Source organism: Protopterus annectens, chromosome 5.part0 (assembly GCF_019279795.1).
Source record: "Protopterus annectens isolate FY-2018-M chromosome 5.part0, PAN1.0, whole genome shotgun sequence".
In the NCBI taxonomy this organism is placed as follows: Eukaryota; Metazoa; Chordata; order Ceratodontiformes; family Protopteridae; genus Protopterus; species Protopterus annectens.
Window position 1 is genome coordinate 26,562,174 of NC_056735.1, and position 24,190 is coordinate 26,586,363.

The 24,190-nt window shown below is 39.8% G+C and overlaps 1 protein-coding gene across 1 annotated transcript in view; it reads right to left on the minus strand.

Moving 5' to 3' along the window:
• LOC122802456 overlaps positions 1-24,190 on the minus strand; it is a gene marked incomplete in the record, with an annotated part of 745,162 nt that overhangs the window by 33,349 nt on the left and 687,623 nt on the right. Inside the window, 2 exon segments of the mRNA XM_044072077.1 lie at positions 3,246-3,294; positions 3,381-3,492. Of these exon segments, the coding sequence (XP_043928012.1) occupies positions 3,246-3,294; positions 3,381-3,492 (161 nt within the window).

Sequence of the window (24,190 nt, forward strand, 5' to 3'; positions counted from 1 at the left end):
TTACCACCCAGGTTCCTAACATAACTAAAGAAAGCTTTGTGATTATCCTTAGTGCCCTGTGCAATTTTTCTCTCGAAGCTGGCCTTAGACAATTTTATGAGTGCCCGTAGTTTTTTGCTAATACTGATCAGTGATGCCTTCCCTTTTTGGGATTTTGCTCTGTCATTTAGTAGCTTTCTCCTTCTATTGCATAGTTTGTTTATGGCTGGGGTCCACCAGACAGGGCGTCTGCCTTTGGAGGATTGGGTCTTGGTTTTATTTGGGATCGTATGATCCATGCATTCCTGAAGGTGTTCATAGAATGCGTTTATAAAGGATTCTGCGGTCTGGGCCGTATTTTCCACAGGCCCGGGGGCTTTGAAGGATTCCACCTCGGTTTTGAGGAGTGTGAAATTTGCTTTAGAGAAGTTTTTCACTGTGGTTTTCTGGGCAGGGGGTGGGGTCGGGATGTGAATATCCAGTGAGATTAGTTTATGGTCTGATCTTACCAGTGAGGGATACACTTCTGGTCTGGAGCATAGAGTCTCCATGTTGGTGATGATCAGGTCCAGTTTGTTTTCCCCTCTTGTGGGAGTGGTAACAAGTTGTTCCATAGCATTTGAGTTTATAAATTCTAGGAACCTTTGGGCTAGGGTGTTGGAGCTAGAGTAATGCTCCCAGTCTATGTTTGGGTAGTTGAAGTCGCCCAATATAATGGTGCTTGGAGAGACCTTCATATTTTCCAGTGTTCTCAGAAAGGCCGAGTGGGGTTCAGGTAACAGTGTTTCAAGTGAATGGATGCCACAATGAAACAGAAAACAGTGCAACATGTGTTTTTGTATTGTAAAAGAATGTATGGATTGTGAAAGAGGTTGGAGAAAAGATTTAAAATGCAAGGTAATTAGAATTTATGCAAATAGAAGACATTATGTATGGAATCTATGGTGGGAAAATTACTTAACTGAAGACAGATAATACCATAAGCATCTAGTTTTTTTTTTGGCTTATTTGGAAGGGTAGATGTAAAGGAGTAGTGTAGAAAAAATGTGGAATAATACTGAAAAAATAAGGGAAATACAGTATAAAATATGGAAAAAAAATATTTATTGCTAATGTAAAAATGGTTGTATATTGTGTAATATAAAAACTGTAGTGTTTATTGATAAAATCAATAAAACGGTCCCGTACTCTTTTTTTTTTTTTTTTTTCTGTAAGTCTCGTGAGACCTTTTACAGTTTCTCAAGCTGTCACCAACTCCAGCATGTGACTTTGTGTCTTTCAAAAGATGGCAGCTCTGGAATGCAGCAATTTCCCATACTGCATTACATTGTCAGTAATGGAAAATGAATGCCGCCATCTGATGCAAGAAAGGAACCCATAACCATGTGATCTTTCAGCTTCAAAGGCAAGTATGCTACCTGTTGAGCCACTGACCCTGACCTTTTGTACTGAAATGAATTCAATATTGCATATCCCTATCCTTATAGTTGGTATTAACTGAAAGCAAATTCCTAACGTTCCCCATGTAAAGAGAAGAAAGTAAAAACATGTGTCCAACATGTAAATATGGTCCTCACTGATCTTGCCTGTTTTGATGGGAAATATGATGAGCATTGGTCCATTACACTTCTGGAATTCTTTTGCATGATTGTTATGTAAATTAGTTGTTTTCAGTCTTTTATTTTTGTTGTTTGTGTGTATATTTTCCAAAACATTTGTGGAAGATATGTAAAATCAGAAACAACATTAAAGAAACAGACATGCATAGGCTATGTGCCCATAGAATGGCGCACAGCAACAGTTATTCCGCTCCATAAAGGAGGGGCCACAACTGACCCTGGTAACTATCGCCCCATAAGCCTGACTAGCCAGGTCTGCAAGGCTATGGAGCACATCATCATGGAACTCATTAACAAAGACATTGGGAACCTCCAAACACTTGACCCAACCCAGTTCGGCTTTGTTAAGGGCAGATCATGCCTACTAAACCTGGTTGACTTCTTAGAGACAGTCACCAAGGCCATAGATGAGGGGAAGGTAGTTCCACAGCCTACCTTGACCTCGGCAAGGCTTTTGACACCATTCCCCACTCGGGAATTATAGAAAAACTCACCAGCCTGAACATAAACCCCTACGTCACGAGATGGGTTTCCAACTGGCTTACAGACAGAACTCACACGGTAAGAATAGCAGGCTCCAGGTCCGACTCTAAACCAGTCACAAATAGTGTCCCACAAAGCTCGGTGCTGGGACCCCTACTGTTCGGCATATACTTCTCAGAAGTACAGGCAAACACAAGAGGACTATATCTAACCAAGTTCGCCGATGACTGCAAACTGGGAACCATAACTGACTCACCGGCTGACACTGACATTCTCCAAAAGGGCCTTACTGAGACGGGCACCTAGTGTCAAAGTCATGGTCTCAAGCTAAATGCCAAAAAATGCATAGTCATCCTGTTTGGGAAAAACAAAACACCCATGAATTACCACATAGGTGGAAGCCCCCTTAATATAGAAGAGGAAATAAGAGATGTGGGGACACAGGTAGCTAGTAATCTCTCCTTTGACAATCATATTGCCAAAGTAGTTAGGAAATCCTTCTATGTCACCCATCTAATTACTAAAGGGTTTGCATCTAGAAATAGAGGTTATAGTGCCCCTCTACTCATCACTCATCAGACCCATCATAGAGTACAATGCCCCATTTGGGATGTACCTCACAATACACTTCCAACAGCTGGAAAGACCACAAAAATACCTCACCAAGAGGATTACTGGCCTCAAACACATGTCCTATGCAGCCCGACTGGAAAAACTCCGGCTGTACTCAATGTCATATCGCTTACTCAGAGGTGATTTCTGCCTGACGTACAAAGCCATGTCCAACTCAGAATTGATGGACATGCTCCACCTAAAAAAATCCAAGTCACTGTGAGTCACTCTAGTGAGCTAAACCTTGCCACAACAATAAATAGAACATGCTGGATGGATAGATTCCTGTCATAGAGACTCCTCATGTTTTGGAACAAAATTCCTATCTACATTAGGCAAAGCCACTCACTAACACTCTTCAAGAGAAACCTTGACGAGTGGATGGGTAACAGAAAATACACCCCTGGGATCACTTCATTGGCTCTTCTTGACAGAGGCTACCTATGAACCTATTATTTCTTTTTTGTTACAACAGCAGTAATTTTGCAAAAAAAGGGCAAAGACAATTGGCCTTGACAGAATGCAGAAGTATTTCACGAGTACACCACTTACCATGGGTATGGATACAATTCTGGAAGGTATTCTTGATTTGCAGCAGTTTCTGTATGAAATAAAGCAAATTGCATCATTTTCTAAATTATTATGAGGGTAAGTAAATTTATTTGATTATAACCAAAGTAACTATACCGTAATACTTCTAGATGTTTTGTGTAAATGAAGATGAACAGAACCAAACTCAGTAGAAATATTGCACTGACTGAACCCAGAATTATGTATGGAGTCTTTTCATTTTGTAGCTCTAAATGAAAAAAAAGATGGCATCTGGTTAACACAGTATTCATAGGCTTCTGATCAATATTTGTATTGGTTTATTACATTGGACTGCATACTTAAATCTTGCTAGGAAAAGACTTCACTCTTTTCTACTCTTGTACAGGTAAATATTCATATGTGTAAAAGCAAAAATATTGCAAGAGGATATAACAAATGCTAATGCCCAATGGTTGCATTACTTGTAAGTCATTAATAGAACAAAGAAGCAATGACTATATATGTGTTTCTGTTAAACACACACACACACACACACACACACACACACACACACACACACACACACACACACACACACACACACACATACACACACACACACACGCACACACACGCACACACAAATTTGCAAATATAAACATGCTCACTTGCTCACACAACACAAGTCAGGAAGTTGAAAATGAATTAGCTCAACTTAATCAGAAACACTTTCATTTATCTGATTTGTTGAAAAGAGAAAATAATATATTTTGTATTTAGCAAACTCCATCATGTTCATAATGGAGACTACACTAAAATGCATTCAGCCTGTGATAATACATTAAGCTTATACTGTACGGACCACAAGCTGCTACTGTCATTGCAACATCTTCTCTTTAAAGATCCACCACATGCATATAAAAGTGTTGTAATATTAAAGTTTATTTTTTTTCCTTCTTAAAATTATTCCTACATTGTCACATTGATATCAAACAGGACTTAGCAGCTTCTCCTCTTTTGCGGCATTTCATCGATACTCTGCACATTATGTTACAATTGACAAACGTCTCACATCGCCTCTTCTAGGTCTTACAGCTTATTACCTATTACAATGCAACCTTTAGAGAAACTCTCCTAGCAATGTTTGATAGCCATCACTTCTATCTGTCCCATTTGCATTAAAATTTGTGTGTTAGGAATTGATGGACTACTTAAATTGTTATTGTATCTAACATCTCAGAAATTAATGCTGTAAAGAAGCAAGTTTTTTTCTGATAGTGGCAGCTGTCTGTCACAGTTAAGGGAGCAATTCAGACATAAACAACAAGAAACTTGGCATCTCTGGCTAACAGTGAGTGAGAAAGTAATGTAAACTTGCAGCAGCTAACTAATTCTTGCTTTGTGCATGAATGGGGATTCGGCTATTTTATTACTAATCCATATAATTATTAAGCCAATGAACATGTAGAGAGACCTGTTGAAACAGTGAAGAATCATGGAAAGAGACATAACAAAAAACTATGAGGACGGTCATATTGCAGCTTTGAAACACAATACAGAAATACTCTGCAGGGGTTCAAGTCTCTCACTAGCTTAAATGTTAATATGCAAAAGGCTATAAAACAGAATGCATCCTTCACCTACGTTGTTGCTGCCTGAAAATCAGTACAAAGTAAAGGAAATGAGGAAAACGTCAGAAATGGAATTGAGATGCTATTTTTATAGAAAACATAAAATAATACTAGACTTACAGTTTAAAGACAAATTAAGAACAGAAAAGTCATGGGAAAGTCCAAGTCTGAAGACTGCATTATTTGCAGAGCTGTTGTACTAAGATCCAATGTAGTCCATGAGGAAGATAGTAAATTGTATAGTAGTTTAGACATTTGTACAGGACAGACATATCAAAACTGACATTATAAGAAAAAAGCAAATGAAAAATGTTACCTCCAGTGTTCTTGCAAGAAAATAGAGACACAAAGGAGTGCAACAGTAAAAATAACTACAGTGAAAAAGGAACTTCTCAGTCTCTTCTAATGATGCCATAGTGTATCAGGCATGGCCATTTGTGCAGGATATACATTCCTTTAAAGTTCTCCAGAATAAGAAGACCTTTGATGAAGCCACATAGATATATGAACTGTCCCACAGCTGAAAATAATTCTAAGGACTAAGAAGTTACTTTACTGAAAATGTGCTCTGAATAACTAAATAGTTTATTATTGGGATAAACAGCCCGAGACATTCTTAGTATCAAGGGCACTGGAACCATAGAGCGAGGAGGAGGGAGGAGGGAGCACCTACCCCCACCTTTACAGCTGCAAGACGTCTCCCTCTTAGGGAAAAATTAACATTTTTCTGGAGCTTTTGTCACCGGGCCTCCGCTGAAAACGGACAGCTCTGTCCAATCTGACCTTCATATTAAACAAATGTAAAATAAAATAAAGAAATAAAATCAACGAGGTGACATATTTACCACAAAAAATCAATGTTGCCATTTTTCTTGAAAGAGGACCATGCATGCTTCGCACGCTAACGTGGAAAACACAAGCATGGGGAAATTAAACTAACTGGCTGTTCCGTTGGTTAAGTGTGTGTTTTTCGGGTACAAGGTACTGCTTTTAAGGAGAGTTATGCTGCCCACCCGAGTGCTGATCATTGCTGCCAGAATGGTAAGAAGAGTTTTTCTAATTTGTGATGTCCATGATGTGATGTTTTCTTATCACATTCATTTAGGTACCATTTTTGTACTGCGGTGGTGGTGCTGCGGTAGCGTTATCGCCTCACAGTAAAACGTTGTCCTGTTCGATTCTCAGCTAAAGCATCTTCTGTGTGGAGATATGCATGAATGGGTGTGCCTTTGTTGAAGGTTTTGCATCAGAGCCGGCAACTCGGCATGTAAAAATCTACTGCCAATCATTAGTAGATCGGAGTTCCGCTGTGGCAGCCCCTAACCGGGAAAAGCTGAAAGACACAACAACATTCATTTATGTACCATTTTTTAAGGAGAGGAGTTTTCAGCTGCTCCCGATTGCTAGGAGAGAAGTGTGTTTGTGCTTTCTGCTGCCCCCAGTTGCTAGGAGAGTGTGTTTCCTGCTGTGATTCTGTTAACAGTACAAATCTGTCTGTTTTGTTTCTAACCTACTTTAAGTCTTTCAGTATTCTAGGTTAAATACAGTCATTATAATGAAATTATTAAATGAGTAAACATGTTTGGGAGTTTTGTGGCTTCCTTTTTTTTTATGCAGATGACCTGATAGTTGTGCCTATTTGTGAAATTCACTGCATTGGAAAAAAAAATGAATGGGTTGCGGTATGTTTGTAATTATGTTTTAATCCTGTTGTCACTGTACTCATTGTATAGCATGGGAATCATAACACAGTACCCCAGGCAGTCAACCAAACAATAAGTGACAGGTTGACATGACAGGAGGCGCTCTGTGAACCGTTACTCTTGATTCTCATCTGGCTTGATATTTTGCTATAAGGAAATTAGGATATAATCAGAGTTTGAGTCATGGCAAATAAGAGTAAGAAAGATACTGAATATGTGTGCATCACCTGTTAAGTATGGGTGCAGACTTACTGAGTGGCTATATAGTGAGTGCCCTGATTATATCACTATCTGACCTACTGCACTGCACCTGCTCGTGGGGTTGGTAATGAGCAGCGGCTACCTGGTGATGTTTTTCTCTGTGAAGACTGGTAGAGAAGGATGAAGGCTGCCAGCCTAGCCAAATAGAATTTGATACATAATTCTGGCATTTGTAAATATAGATGTAAAATACAGGCTTGTTTCTTAAATGAAAGAAAACACTGTAAAATGTTGAACTTCAAGATTGTAGCAACATTGCCATCTGCTGTAAGGAAAACTAAGGCAAGCATTTCAAATCTTTTGTTTGAAGTTAAAATTATTTCATATCTATCCTTTGATCTGTAGAGCTTGGAGTCGGCCTGTCTGAGCTAGCACATTCTTTCTATTGTTTTAGATTTAAGAATAATTACTAGAGTGTACATGTGAAATGTCTTTTATTGTTGTAGTTTCCTGAGCAGGTGTTAGATTGTTAAATAATAGATTCATAGATTATTACTAGGCTAATTGCCCTTACAAGCCATTTTAAGCCTAGCCAATTATCCCTTGTGAGACTCAAACCCTGCACCTTGTGTTTGTAAGGCAAACACCTTAACCATTAGACCATCCTCCCACCCATGTAGCTTGCTGGCCTGCGAACTCCAGACTAAGTGTCAAAATGATGTAATGTATATACTGGGAAAACCTAAGTGTCAAAATGATGTAATCTGGGAGGGCCCAGCAGAAATGTTTGTTAGTGATTTGAAAAACTATTGCTCAGAGAGAGACTGTAAGCATTTTGATCTTGGATATCTAACTCAGCACTGCCTATGCTCTTAAGTAAATTATCTTAGAAGTGTGTTTTCTTGTTGAAATAGCTAGGACTATAAAGATTAGACTAAGTGTTTTTTCTGTTATGTCAGAACTGTACTACTTAATTATTTTAAGTTTCTTTGCGATCTCTGAACTCTTGAATAGCACTGTGGTGTAGTAGTATTTTCTTGTGGCTTTAATTATTTACTATTAAATATTTTAAAACCTTTTAACTTTTGCTGGTTTATTTAGAGATAAATTAAGCTCTAGAGTATATTGCATGCTTATAAGTGATCCTGTAATAAGCCCTTCCAGTAAGCCTTGATTGCTTAAGTGACACTACTATTGGATAATAATATTGCACAGTAATAAATGGACACCCTTTTACGGGCCTTTGGATAGCTGATAATTATTAGCTGGTGATGGCAGTAATTCCTACTGTATAGTCTGGTTAGAGGGACACAGCTGGAGAATCTGTGTCAGCCTTTCCCAGGAGTGTCTGTGAAGTTGTTTAAATACTTATCTCAAAGTGTGCATGTGTGTCAGCTACTTGAGCAGGGACACAAAGCACTGGTTGGACAGAGAGGGTACTGGAGGTTAGCTTGCCAGCTAGGCTGAGATTTGGACCATATAGCTGTGCCACTGGGGTGTCTTATTGGGGACCTGGTGAGCAAGGGAGCAACCAACACCAGACTGATTGTGATCTCTGTGTGCACTTAAGGGAAATTGTACTTTGCTGTGTGTATTTGTTATCCTTTCCTCTTATATGAGATGCCCTCTCTGGTGCCAGTGGTGAGGATTGAGGCTCCTTGATTGCTGGGCCAGGGCATGGGCATCACATGTGTTTGGCAGTGGTGGAATATCCACATCACATATTAATTAGCTGGCAAATACCAATTGTCTTGTAGTGATGTGAGTAGGGTGAATCCAGTAGCTTATGTACAGTGATCTTTGAAGGTGTTTTGTACTCTAAATCTGCCATGCAGAGTTCAGATCACAATTGTTTTATTTCTTTTGTTAGCTTAGTTAGTCAGGGTGAGCAGGCAGCATGTCAGTAGAGGATTATGGAAAGCTGACAAGGAGCCAGCTGACACAGATGTGCCAGGCTAGGGGACTGGTGCATGGAAACCTGACTAAGGCACACCTGACTGCAGCTTTGGTTACAGCTGCATCAGAAAACAGCATCCAGGTGGACAAGCAGACTGGCAGTGGAGATGCAATATCCTCAGAAAATGGACAGCTCAACCTTTCTATGAAGGACAATCAGACTGGAAGTGGAGATACAGTATCCTCGGAGAATGGACAGATCAACTTTTCTGCGGTGGACTTAAAAATTCAGCTGGAGCTAAAGGGACTTGAGCTGGTGGCCAGGCATTTGGAGATAGAGGCCGAGGAAAAAGACTGTCAAAGGAGGCATGAGTCATGGAGGTAATGGGGAAGGGAGTAACTGGACCCCAGAAGCACAACGGGTCAGTAAATTTCTTCAGCAATTTAAAGAGGGGGGATCATTTAGATAGTTTCATTCATATGTTTGACAGGGTATGCAAACAGTATAGTGTTGACCAAAGGCTCTGGGTACGGTTCCTGAACTCCTTACTCCACAGTACAGCTGTAAATGCATTGGCTAAAATGTCTGATATTGCATGTTTTGATTATACTGCTGTAAGAAAATGTCTTTTAGAATGTTTTAAGCGAACACCTGAAATGCATAGGAATACGTTTCGTGAGCATAGACTCAAGGCAGATGAAAGTGTGAGTGAATATGGTGCTGAACTGAGCACTTATTTTCATAGCTGGGTGAGTGGATGTCAGGTCACCACTTTTGAAGGGCTGGCAGACCTTTTGGTGAGGGAACAAACCCTTAGCACTTTGCCTGAGGACATGAGGATCTGGTTAGCTGATAGACAATGTGCTACTTCAGATGAGTTGGGGAAGAAGGGAGACCTATATCTGGCCAGCAGGGCAGCCCTGCACAGGAAGGGGACCCCCAGTACTGCTCATGGGTCTAAAGGAACCCATGGTGGGCAGCACAGACTGCCAGAACAGAATCTGCCAGTAGCAGGGGAAGCCACTAGTCCAGGTACACATCCAGGAGCTAGGGTTAAATGTTTTGAATGCAACCAGTGGGGCCATGTGGCATACAAGTGTCCACAGAGGCAATGTGGGAAACTAGTGGTGAGGGAGCCAGTAAGTGGGAAAGGCAAAATGCCAGTAGTATGTTGTCTTGACACAACAGGGGTACTAAACTACCATCCTGTAGATGTCCTGAGAGGGAAGGATTTGAGTGAGGCAGTACCATGTGCTTATGAAGTTACACGCAGTGAGGCTAAGAGACAATCATGTGAGTCTGGTAGCCTGAGGGAGAGCCAGACAGACTACATACTTGCAGCCAGGATTGGTGAGGTGGTTACTTCAGGGAGTGAGCTACACTGTAGCAGTGAGACTGAAGGTGAGCCACAGCTGCTTGTGGGCATTCATGTTCCCTTGGACAGGGTAACTGTAAAGGTAGAGGTGAGTAGTAGTACCCAGGCTGACAGTGAGACACCACTGTCAGAGGATGCCAGATTTCCTGTTGAAGGGGAGCTGGGAAGGGTTACAAGGAAAGAGTTGAGACAAGCTCAGCTCTCAGACCCTACATTGCAAGGCCTGAGGCAGGTAGCTAGGGAGGTACCTGATTTTCAAGGAAAGGGGGAATCTTTATACTGGGACAAAGGGTTACTGTACAGAGAGTGGACCCCTGAGGGAGGGCTAGAAGGTGAGAGAGTACAGCAGTTGGTAGTGCCTAGAGCCTACCATCTGGCACTCCTAGCTATAGCCCATGATATTCCCTTTGCAGGTCCTATGGGCATAAAAAGTACAAAGAGGCATATTATGCAGAACTTCTATTGGCCTGGAATTTCCTGAGATGTAACAGGGTACTGCAGGACCTGTGGGCAGTGTCAAAAGGTAGATAAGACAGGGGATAAGGTGAGAGCTCCTTTGATGCCTTTGTCTGTGATTGAGGAGCTATTTCAGAGGGTAGCTATGGATATTATGGATCCTATGAGTACCCCACAGGGAAAAAGTATATCCTATTGATAGTGGATTATGCTGCATGATACCCTGAGGCAGTGGCTTTGTTCTCCACTGAGGCAGAGAAGGTGGCAAATGCTTTGTTAGAGATTTTCAGGAAGGTGGGTTTCCCAAAAGAAATACTGTCTGACAGAGGTGCTGATTTCATGTCAGACCTGCTGGCTTGTCTGTGGAAGTCCTGTGGAGTGAAGCACATGAAGACCACCCCTTAATTTCTCCAGACTAATGGTCTTGTTGAGAGGTTAAACTCTAAAATCAAGTCCATGCTACGGGCATTTACAGATCAGTTTAAGAGGGAGTGGGAAAAATATTTGCCCCATCTGTTATTAACTTACAGAGAGGTTCCCCAGGAATCCACAGGTTTTTCACCTTTTGAGTTGCTGTATGGGCATAGGGTGAGGGGACCTCTAGATTTAATTTGAGATGAGTGGGAAGGTGAGTGTGAGTCTCACAAGGAGTCTGTTGTGGCATACGTCCTAAACTCAGGACAAGGCTCAGGGAACTAATGGGATTGGCCTAGGAGAACCTGGCAGATGCCCAACAGAAAAAGGTTGGGTATGACAGGAATTCTTGAGCTAGAGAGTATGCTGTGGGGCAGCAGGTAATGGTTCTCATTCCTGTCAGACACAACAAGCTGTAAACAGCTTGGGAGGGACCCTACAAGGTGGTAAGAAATGTAAGTGATGTTAGCTACATGGTGGAACTGCTAGACAGACAGCAGGGCCACAAATTGTACCATGTTAACATTAAGAAACCTTACCATGATAGGGAGACCCTTGCGCTGAGCATTTGCAGTGGATTGCTGGAGGAGTCTGAGGGAAATCTGGTGACTGATCTTTCTCAGTGAGGCTCAGACTGACACCTCAATGGAAGGGGTAGCAATATCCCAGCAGCTATCTCCTACCCAGGTTCGGGAAATCTGAGCAGTGTTGCAAGAATTTGGGGACATGTTTACTGGGAAACCAGGGTGCACCCACTTGGTGCAACACCAGGTGGATACAGGAACCCAAAGGCCTATTAGGCAGGCCCCTTATAGGGTGCCTGAGAGAGTCAGGCAGACTCTGAGGGAGGAGGTACAGAAGATGTTGGAACTATGGGTGACTCAAAAGTCTAATAGTCCCTGGGCCTCCCCAGTGGTGCTGGTGCCAAAGAAGGATGGCAGCACCAGATTTTGTGTGGACTACAGGAAATTAAATAGTTACACAGAGTTGAATGCTTACCCCATGTCTAGGACAGATGAGGCCCTAGAGTAGCTGGGTGGGGCTAAGTATCTTATAACTATTGATCTTACTAAGAGTTACTTGCAGGTGCCCTTGACTCCCAGTGCTAGAGAGAAGTTAGCCTTTGTGACTCCTTTTGGCTTGTATGAGTTCACAAAGATGCCTTTTGGGATGAAGAATGCCCCAGCAACTTTCCAGAGGCTGGTAGATCATATCCTAGTAGGAGCTGGAGGGTTTATCCTTGCTTACTTAGATGATATTGCCATCTACAGCCATTCCTGGCCAGAGCACCTTCAGCATGTCAGAGAGGTGCTGGGCAGACTACAGAGGGCAGGGTTGACCATTAAGCCAGGCAAATGTCATGTGGGTATGGCAGAGGACTCCTACCTAGGACATAGAGTGGGGAGAGGTAAGATTAGGCCAGAACCTGCCAAAGTGGAAGCCATTCAAACATGGCCTGCACCTGTTACTAAAAAAACAGGTGAGGGCATTCTTAGGGACAGCAGGGTACTACAGAAAGTTTGTCCCTAGTTATAGTACCATAGTTACTCCCCTCACAGACCTGACAAGGAAGAACAGGCCAGATAAGATAGTCTGGACCCCAGCATGTGAGTAGGCATTCCAAAAGCTTAAAGAAGCTTTGGGAGGACCTCCTGTGTTAGCCAGTCCAGATTACAGCAAAGAATTTGTTGTGCAAGTGGATGCTTTGAACCATGGGGTGGGGGCTGTACTTAGCCAGATTTCTTCAGAGGGGGAAGAGCACCCAGTGGTTTATCTCAGTCATAGGCTCCAACCCAGGGAGGAATGCTATGCAGCTGTAGAAAAGGAATGTCTAACCATAGTGTGGGCACTGCAGAAACTTCAGCCTTGTCTGTATGGAAGGAAATTCACTGTTATGACAGATCACAACCCTCTAACATGGTTAAACAGAGACAGTCAGCAAAATGCCAAGTTGCTAAGATGGAGCCTGGGGTTGCAAGAATATATGTTAGTTCAGCACCGCAATGGGATTAGCAATGCCAATGCAGATGGGCTCTCAAGACAGAGAATGAGGCGCGGTACACCCAGATAGACCTAACCCTCTCAAGCGGCGTTTATCAAGGGTCACTTGAAAAACTAGCTTGAGTTCTTCGGGGGGGGGGGATGTGAAGACTGGTAGAGAAAAGTGAAGGCTGCCAGCCTAGCCTAATAGAATTTGATACATAATTCTGGCATTTGTAAATATAGATGTAAAATACAGGCTTGTTTCTTAAATGAAAGAAAACACTATAAAATGTTGAACTTCAAGATTGTAGCAACATTGCCATCTGCTGTAAGGAAAACTAAGGCAAGCATTTCAAATCTTTCTTTTGAAGTTAATATTATTTAAAATGTATCCTTTGATCTGTAGCACTCGGAGTCAGCCTGTTTGAGCTAGCACATTCTTTCTGTTGTTTTAACTTAAGGAATAATTACTAGAGTGTACATGTGAAATGTCTTTTATTGTTGTAGTTTCCTGAGCAGGTGTTAGATTGTTAAATAATGTTGGCTGTTGGCCTGGGAACTCCAGACTAAGTGTCAAAATGATGTAATGTGTATACTGGGAAAACCTAAGTGTCAAAATGATGTAATCTGGGTGGGCCCAGCAGAAATGTTTGTTAGTGATTTTAAAAACTATTGCTCAGAGAGAGACTGTAAGCATTTTGATCTTGGACATCTAACTCAGCACTGCCTATGCTCTTAAGTAAGTTATCTTAGAAGTGTGTTTTCTTTTAGAAATAGCTAGGACTATAAAGATTAGACTAAATGTTTTTTCTGTTATGTCAGAATTGTACTACTGAATTATTTTAAGGTTCTGTTTGATCTCTGAACTATTGAATAGCACTGTGGTATAGTAGTATTGTCTTGTGGTATTAATTATTTATTATTAAATATTTTAAAACCGTTTAACGGTGGCTGGTTTATGTAGAGATAAATTAAGCTCTAGAGTAAATTGCATGCTTATAAGTGATCCTGTAATAAGCCCTTCCAATAAGCCTTGATTGCTTAAGTGACACTACTATTGGATAATAATATAGCACAGTAATAATTGGACACCCTTTTAAGGGCCTTTGGGTAGCTGATAATTAATTAGCTGGTGATGGCAGTAATTCCTACTGTATAGTCTGGTTAGAGGGGCACAACTGGAGAATCTGTGTCAGCCTTTCCCAGGAGTGTCTGTGAAGTTGTTTAAATACTTATCTCAAAGTGTGCTTGTGTGTCAGCTACTTGGGCAGGGACATGAAGCACTGGTTGAAGAGAGAGGGTACTGGAGGTTAGCTTGCCAGCTAGGCTGAGATTTGGACCCTATAGCTGTGCCAGTGGGGAGTCTTATTGGGGACCTGGGGAGCAGAGGAGCAACCAGCCCCAGACTGACTGTGATCTCTGTATGCACTTAAGGGAAATTGTACTTTACTGTGTGTATTTGTTATCCTTTCCTCTTATATGAGATGCTCTTTCATAGGTTCATAGGTAGGTACTAGTCTATTGGCCCTATGGCCTATATAAGCCTAGCCAAAAAATTACCCTGGCTTTCGCACCCAAGAAAATTATTTTCCTGTGCCCCTGTCGAGCAGAGCCACAGAAGTGATCCATGGGGTGAATTTCCTATTTCCCATCCAGTCATCAATATTTTTCTTGAAGAGTGCTAATGAGGAGCTCTGTTTGACATTGATAGGTAGTCTGTTCCAGAGTATGGGAAGTCTCTGGTGTTAGTGGTGAGGGTTGAGGCTCCTTGATTGCTGGACCAGGGCACGGGTGTCACATTCTCTACTGGTTAAATGGTACAATGGTGTACTGTACAAACTGTGGCTGCATGTGGGACTGTGGCACTGACAGCCATGTGACACCATACTGCATAGCAGATGAAAATCAAATATTGTTTCCTCAGAGAGGTGTCCAGTTGTACAAAACGTATAATGAGACTGACAAATCTTTTTGCTTGAAAACAAAACAGCAATAGGAAAACAGTGTCTTGCAAGACTATAAAATTACAAGTGAAAAGAAAGAAGTAACATTTACAGTGCAAGGAGACCTCTGAATATGTACCGCTGAAGCCAACAGGGTTCATGAAAGAAGATAACATTAGTTAAAGACTGCATGCTTATTATGTGTGTGCCAAGTGCAGCCTGCTGACAAGTTGGTTGGTCATCTATCTTGGGGCTATTTGGCATCTCAGTTTCAATAAAAAATTAAAATGATGTAAAGTTGGGGGACTTTATCATTATTATAGTCTAAATAAGAAGAATGTTTGATACATTTTTTAGCACAATACTTAACTCGCTCACTCTTTTGGAGCTCTAGAGGTATGCACTTTATAGCAATGGTTGCATCCTGTGCATTTGACCAATTCAAGTTCTGTCCTCACAGTTTAAACACGTTCATATCTCTGGAGCTGTAAGTTTTAATAAAGAAGTGTAAATACCAGCCATTTCAGAATAAAATTTTTACACTGGTAATGTTCAATAGATTCTAGGCCTAAACTGGATTTTGTAAGTCATAATAAACACAGAAAATAATAATTTTATTGTAGTTTGTAAATGACTTAACATTATCTCAGTAACCACTCACACTACATGCATACTGCTAGGAGAACTTTGTTCATCCATCTATGAGCTTTCATATAAAGCTAAACAGTTCTATCCACATTGTTTGTTTTTTTCAAATAGAGAAATGTGAAAATTATGACAATATAAATATACGAAAAACAATTAATATCTGTTTAGCAGCACAGAGGTCATATATTAGGGCAGTTGTGTTGCCCATTGTGTAACCTTTAAGGTGAAAATTTTCAGAAGTTTGTTTTTAGAATATATTTGGAATTATTATGAATAAGCTACATTAGACGTCCAGACGTGTCAGTAAGATATAATAACAGAAACATCTCAAGGTGGCACTAGACTATATGAGCTGAAGAGGATTTTCATAACTATCGGTTGTACTACTTCAATTATTGGAAACATATTTCAAGTAATCAACTGCACAATATTTGTTTTAATGACTGAGAAACCGTAGTAGCAGGTCATCTTCATGCACACTGCTTGCATTAGCTCAGCTGGTATGCAAGTATCAGTATGCTAGGCACATGTTTTAAAAATCATGTTTACATTTGTAAGGCCTTCAGAAATACTCAGTCCAGGTATCTAAACTGAATGTTGTGGAGAGACAGATATATATCACAGAGGCTACCGCTGTTCCGGAACAGACTATCCGTTCAAGTAAAACAAAGCTTATTCCTGTCCACATTCAAATGCAACTTGAATCTAAGGATGGGTACTAGAAAATGTACTCCAGGATTACCCCTCATGCCACTAATGGAGGGAGGCAGTTCCTAAATGCTGCATCCCTTACATGGGTCCCCTCATATTATCTATGGTATGATCACAGTTATTCTCACTAGGGCTAATTTACAATTATCAGCCATGGGATATGCAAGACCAATCAGGAAATGTTAATTCAAGTACCAAAAGGGAAATTGGCTAAGCTTAAAATGTCCTCCAAATCAACCTATGCTGTGATAGTAAATAGTTTTAAAAAAATTGCCCATTTTAGATCATTAAGTGCCCCTCTCACCCTCCACCCTCCCAGCCTTCAACAGCTTCCAGTGCCTATGCCTAGTATAGGAGTAAAGTAATTGTATAAATCATTGTTACATATTTTTATGATATCAGATATAGGCTAATGAATTAGCTAGAGTGATTTGCATGTGATGTGGTACGCAGTTCATCTAGAGAATTCAGATGGGATGGTGGGCTACATCTATTCTGGAGCTATGTATTATGACTCCTGACATGGCTATTTTGGATCTGAAACAATTGCAAATTAATGCTAAATACGCAGACTAATTTTGAGAGATTATAAAAATATATTTGTCATTTGTACTGGATTTTATTTTTTTTCTCTCTTTCAGCACCAGTAACCAAATTTTTGCTCCTCAGTGTTTACTGAATTGCTCCCATTTTCTGATGTACAAATTAGTATACATCCCCACCCAAACAAAAATGCCTTCTCAAGTGGATCTCCCTTCTGGGAAAGTATTACACAAGGGCTCAGTCCACTCTGCATGTACTGAAGTGTGAAAGCCATCATGTTCCTGTGAGTGGGACAGGCCTCCGAGTCAGCCATCATGTTGTGGCATCATACTGATCTTTTCCATTTAAGCCCTACCTCCTACTAACATGTCAGTCATGTCCCCAGTACATCCCCACCCACTCCACTTGATCGAAGCAAGCGGTCATCAACTCATCATTCTTCATCTGTCCCACCATGTAATGACTAGACTCAACTTGCCCTGGTCATAGTCATGGCTTTAGTCTTCTATACCAGTGAAGCTGGCTATTTAAATATTACATCTGCTTTATCTCCCTCAGCACAGTAGTCTCAACTACAAATGCAAATAAGTGAAAAAGATTTTCTCAAAATATTTCAGGAATCTGATAAGACAAGATTCATCTTATTTTAAACAGGTCCTGAACAGCTCAGCAAGTGAAATTTTGTCAGGTTTTTAAGCACCCACCCCGTTTCAATAATGTACCATAGTGTCAGGTCTCTTCAGATCTTTTTTTTTGTCACATTTATAAAGAAGAAAAAGTCCCACCATTGCTGTCGAGCATCAGCCATGTTCAAGAGCCCCTCCTTCATCTTCCATTTCCACACCCAGATTTGCTTCTTTGGACAGGGAACACAGGAGCAGAGAAATCCTGAGTGTTAATGATTAGAAAATCATAAGCAGTTAAGAGATCAGAGACTCCTGGTGTGGCACCACCTGACAACCTGTGCAAGGAGAGGAAAACACTAAATGGGTGTATGCGCATCACCATAATAGGTGCTATAAAGAGTCCGCTCCAGAATGAATACATGTGCATCACCATAATAGGTGCTAAAAAGAGTCCGCTCCAGAATGGGAGTATGTGTATCACCATAATAGGTGCTATAAAGAGTCCGCTCCAGAATGAATGTATGTGTATCACCACAATAGGTCCTAAAAAGAGTGTCCCTTCCAGAATGGGCGCATGTGTATTGCTATAATAGGTGCTATAAAGAGTCCGCTCCAGAATGAATGCATGTGTATCACCACAATAGGTCCTAAAAAGAATCTTTGTATTGTTATAATAGGTGTTATAAAGAGGCCACTGCAGAATGGGCTCATGTGTTTCACCATAATAGGTGCCATAAAGATTCCGCTGCAGAAGGGTCCCATTTACGTTATCGAAGGGCCTGTTAAGCGAATGCCCTTTGATCAACACGTAAATGTCGAACTACCAAAAGTTTGAACGACCAAGTAAGCAAATTTTTTCCCAGGGTCAAAACATCGCTTGGCTGTTATTGGGAGTTTGCCCTTTCCTCCACTGTAGTGCGATCTCTGAGTTGGTATATTTAGTTGTGGGGGTGGGGGGTAAAGCTCCCCACTTCTTAGGGTTTTTTTTTTTTTTTTTTTTTTTTAAATTGGTCAAGCGATTTTTTTCCCCTGGGAAATAAATTGCTTACCTGGCCATAAGAAGTTTTCGTAGTTTGACATTTATATGTTGATCAAAGGCTGTTTGCTTAACAGACCCATCAATGACATAATATAGACCCTTCAGAATGGACGCATGCATATCACTGTAATAGGTGCTATAAAGAGTCTACTCCAGAAATCTTACTGCACAGTGAATGACAGCATATCTGGTCACTGTGATAACACCTTTAACCACAGATACAGAATTCTGAAGGTAGAAAATTGCTCTCCAGGTGCAAAGCTACAGATGCAGTCAATCAGATGGATAAGAGCACTTTCCAATTTTTAAGTGCAGAAAGTAGCCATGGTAGCTGGTAAACAAATACAGAGTATGTGAGACCTGTGACTTGTCTGATCATTCATTAACTTTTTGTGAGACGTACTCTTACCTGATTATATTTTTTTACTGATTTAATATTATAAATTGACATTTTATTAATGTTTTAATACAGCAAATCACTCATGCTAGTATATGCAATTCTGTGTGTGGGGGCTGTAAGGTAGAAATGGCAGAGTGAGTCTTTAGATACACTGTCTGTATTTTTGAACTTAAACATTTAATTGGTTAGGATGTGGAGCCAATCCAACCAAATGAATGAAGAGTCCCCAGATAGACTTCATTGCTTTAACACGGTCTACATTTTCTTATGGGAGGTCGCGATAAAATTGGAAAATAGGCCAACATCTATGACTGTCAAGTTTTAATGTATTTAGTTTTCAAGATACAATGAAAGTCTTTTTATTTCAATTTATGCTTTTTAACTGGGTTAAAGATATGTTAGTTAATTGCTTCCACATGAAAAAACTCATGGATACGTCAGATGGTATGAGGTAAATATGCAACTTCACATATGATAACCAATTTAATGGGTGATTGCTCTGGTGAAATTTAGGTGTGCATGTTTCAAAAAATGTATAAAGGCCCAAAAGCAGCAAAGATTATGGTCATCATTGTGGTAAGGTTGAGCATTGTAAACAAAATTTCTAGGTTTGGTGGTAGTATTATTTCAAACATTTTAAAATGTAAGCAGTTATTTTAGACATTTTAGGAGATTATCAAGGTTATGAAGTGAATTAGGGAGTTAATGAACCTGACTGTGTGACCTGATGTTGTACCTATTTGCTGACTGGTGATTTCTCACTACTACAAGATTATGTTTGCATGTGGCTGTGTTCATCTGTCGTTGTACCTCTCTCTTCCTGACAGCAATTGTCATCTGAATTACAGGGAGGAGAAAGATGAGTTCTATAAATATTTCCTTTGAATAGTTAAAATAGCATCATGTGAACTAAAATATGATATTTTGTAGTAGATAGTTAAATGTTAGAGTTTCTATCAGTGATAATGGTGTACAGGTATAGAACACCCATTGTATAACAGGGACTGGGCCTGTAAAGTAGTCCTGGGTCTGGAATGTCTGAGTAAAAGTTTGTCTAAAATATATATTTATAATGGCTTGGTTGGAGCTGTATATTATGTTAATGTTTAAGAAGATTTTGTACAAAAAAATCAATATATACGAAATAACTGCTGTCACTAAAGAAAGAACGAAAATAAATCAATGAAAAAAACTTTCTCACCAATTAAGAAAAACACAAACGGGTGTTTGAGCACTTTTGTCTTCTTAATATATATATCTATATATATATATATATATATATACACACACACACAAATTAGATAGTCCTGGTGAATGACAGGAAGAGCTGGTGACAACTGTATTAAGGTTTAAAAAAAGGTCATGTCAATACATTTTCCAGCTGTGTTTATGTATTTTTTTTTTTAATTATTAAGGCATTTACTGTCATTTCAAACTTCACAATTCATTGCCCTTCCTTTTCCTAGAGGAACTTGTGTTTACCATTGCTATTGTTAAATTCATTCTATTTATTACTGTATTAGGGCATCTGCCTTTTTTTTAATAGGGCCATAATTTGCTTTGGAGAATGCCATGTCATCCATAAGTATGAAATGTGTAGAGTTTTCCTCTTCTACACTGTATCATAGGAATTACAGATTAGAATCATATCTATACAGCAGAGAGTCAATTATCCAAACTAACTGGGACCTAGGGTAGTTCAGATAATCAAACTGTTTGGATAATCAAACATATAATTGAACCAAATAAAAACTTCTAAAATCTTGTTTTTTTCTGCATGCAGGAATATACTTTTGAACCATTCAGCAATTGCAGTGGACAATAAAGAATATTTTTCACACAAGAGCTGACTACAAGCTCAATAAACATGCTCAAGTGAATATGTATAATGTTTACGTATTCAGACTTTATGATTTCTCCTTCCCGAAACCTTTGGAAGGCTGGTTCGGATAACTGATGTTTCGGATAATCCACATTTGGATAATCGACTGTCTACTGTACAATAAATCTTTGTCAGCTCAGGAAGCAGCAGGGCTGGTCACTTGGTGGTGTAAACCTTGGCTCGAGATGATTGTTACTGTTGAAGTGACACCCACATCCCATGAGCAAAGATGAAAAAAGGGGGTTATGGGTGGATGGATGGAAATCTTTATCTGCTCACAGTTGTGACCCGAACAATTCTATTGAATCTAATTCATCCCTGGCCTCAAGATTAACAATGTTTTGGATTATGAAGTCAAGCAAAGAGTCTGTTTTTGAACTGGTTAGAAGACATGTACAAATCCATGTATTTACCTTCCTGGAACAGAGACAACATCAGATAGTACTGAGTCTGCTGTCAAGAAGGTTAAGATTAAAGAGGTTGAAAAATCTAGGTTTCCTTTAACTATAAATGTACATTCATTTGTTTATTTATTTGGTTTAATGGAACAATTTAAGGTTCTAGACAGGAAAAAGGCAATTGTTCACTGAGTAGAAATACATGTAGGGTTGCCAACCATCCAGAATTCTTCTGGACCATCCAGAATTAAGGAACACTGTCTGGAAAATGGTACAGACAGCATTTTGTCAGGAAGAAATAAAAATCAATGATACTGCACTGGACATTCATTTTCTTTTAATTAAAAAAATACGTTTTTTTTTTTGTAAGGTCTTTCTTCTTTAAGAATGCCCTTTGCATCCAGTCACACAGATGCAGAATGACTGTTTATCTCTTCATTTTCTGTGCAAGGAATTTGAATTCCAGAAGATGTTCGGACTGTGTAGCAGACTGTGAACCATGGACGGGCAATAAGAGCTAGGTGTGTGTGTGTGTGTGTGTGTGTGTGTGTGTGTGTGTGTGTGTGTGTGTGTGTGTGTGTGTGTGTGTGTGTGTTCCAATTCATTTTCTCTTTATTAGATATATTAGGTGTAGGTGCCTACTGAAACTAGTATTGCCAGATAGCAGTTCTAGTTTTTAGTTTCAGTAAGAATCCAGGGACACTCGTGGCCCCTAACCCTCCTGCACACAATAGGAAATAAGTTTTGAACAGCCAATAAGCTATCAATGAAATAGGCGAGGGAGGGGAGCTAATGCAAACTGTTAAAAGTAAAAAGGTGCTCAGGCTATAGAATTAAGATGGGCATCTAAAAGTGCTAATTTCTGCTTAGAAAAGGGTCGACTAATGACCACCTGTAGAGACAGTGTGGTTGTTTTGAAGGACCAAGATAAAAAAAAAATCAGGCAATGACCAGTAAGACTGATAGGCAGAATGTGGATATTATAGCAGTGGATGTTTATATTAGTGATCATCAGGTCCAAGGCTGAGTCATGCTGACACTGGTGATTGGGTTTGGTGAGTCGCTTCACTAACCCTTACCGTTCACATTTGAAATTATGCATTGTTCTAATGAGATGGTTGATCCTGAGCTTATGGCATTGTAGTTGAGGTCACCTACAAGAAGTTTCTTTTTGTGAATACCAAATGAGAAGATCTTCGTCAAGGTGTTCTTAATACAGAGGATATTGGAGAGGAAGGTTTGTAAATAGTAGCAACATGGAGGTGTGTGTTTTTGGCAATACCTAAGTTACGCAATATCCATTTGGGGGCTTTATCATCAGTTTGTTATCACCAGAGGGATCAACAAATTCTAAGGAGCTATTCTGTTTGATTAGGAGCATAACAACTCTGCCTGGTCATTGGAGCCTTTTCAGCCAAGAACCAGGCCATAGACAGTTACAAGCTTAAAATATATGTTGAAATTACGTCAAACAAAGATAGGAATAAAGCTGATTTAGTGAGGTATGCAGCTTAAGAGGTAATTTTTTACAACTGAGGGATAATAAAGTTACATATACAGACAATTACATACAATTTTATTTAAAACTAGGAACGTAGAACATTATTATCATGGCTCATTTTTCATCAATCATTGAAGCTCACATTAATTATGTTTAGATATTTTTTAGTTTTATGATTATCCCTTATCATTGTTAAATGTGCAATTATATTCTTCCTTTAGATGAACTTTTAGTTTTTTTTTTTCTGATGTATGTTTTGGAATTTCTAATTTTAGGGGATAGAAGATTCTAGATTGCAGGTTAATATTTTCCTAAAATGCAGAGCACTTGTGTGTGCATTACCCATTGTGTTGAATTCTGGACTACATGTAATATTTTGCTAAAATATGGAGCACTTATGTCTGCATTATGCACTGTGTTGCAGTTAGAGGCAATGATTGCTTAGCCAAGTGTAGTCACAGTAAGTGTGTACATACTTCTGCTAGTATATAACATCACAAAGAGAGTCATAAAGTAGCTTACCTAGAGTGATGCAGTGGACCTGTTTCAGTCAGATTTGGAACAGTATGAGTTTGTTAAGGGGAAATCTTTCCTTCTGAATCACGTGCTATTCTTTGAGGAAGTGACAGCAGCACTTGATGAAGGGCTGACAATCATACCTCTCAACTGTACTGATTTTTGCAGAATGTCCAGAATTTTGCCTCAGGTACTTGGTCTCTTCCTCATAAAATCTGTTTTTCTGGCAAATCACAAAGTATTCAAGTCACTAAATAATGACATATATTTGTGTTTCAGACTTCATTTCCTTCAGAAAAAGCATGCTAACACAAACCCTGTTATTCTAGCAGCTTTCCAAGTTTATAAGAGCAATATTTAAAATCTGTCCCTATTTTGGGCCTCTGTCTCCCCATTATTTTAGGCTTTGTTCAGATTTCTTGCATTAAGAGGTTGAGAGGTATGCTGACAATCTATACTATTTATCTTGACCCTGATAATGATTTTGACATTATTTTATATAAGAGGGGTCGGGGTGTCACTTCACCAGTGACACTCATCTGAAACCAATGTTTACATCACTGGGTAGCTAGTCCTGTCACAGTAGTTCTTCAAAACCACACACTTGCACACACACTCATACCTTTGGTGGTCAATTTAGATTATCCAGTACACCTAATTTTTAAAAGTATTACGTACCAATCCATATGCAGTTCAATGGATAGTCCACTAGTTATTCCAGAGGATACAAGTCAGGGTTGTGGTTGCCGTCCAGCCAAATGCTGATTGCCAGTGGTGTCTTCATCAGAGTTGTATTTATAGTAGACCACATTCTCCTATTATGAACATATTATATACAAAATATAGCCTGGTTGTGGCAAATCATCAGAGTTTGCCATTAAGCTCAAGAAGTCTGGCAGTTAGCACAGAGGATTAAGGCTAACAGATGTTAACAAGATACTTCCTGTGGTACAGGGTTTGGTTCCCTCAGCATTTATTTGCCCACTGTGTGACCTTGAGCAAGTCATTTTAACCAGACAGTGCTTTAGGGCAGTTGGGAATTGGGACTAGACTCTATGGTCTCCAGGACCATATGCCTAATAACTACATATGAACCTCT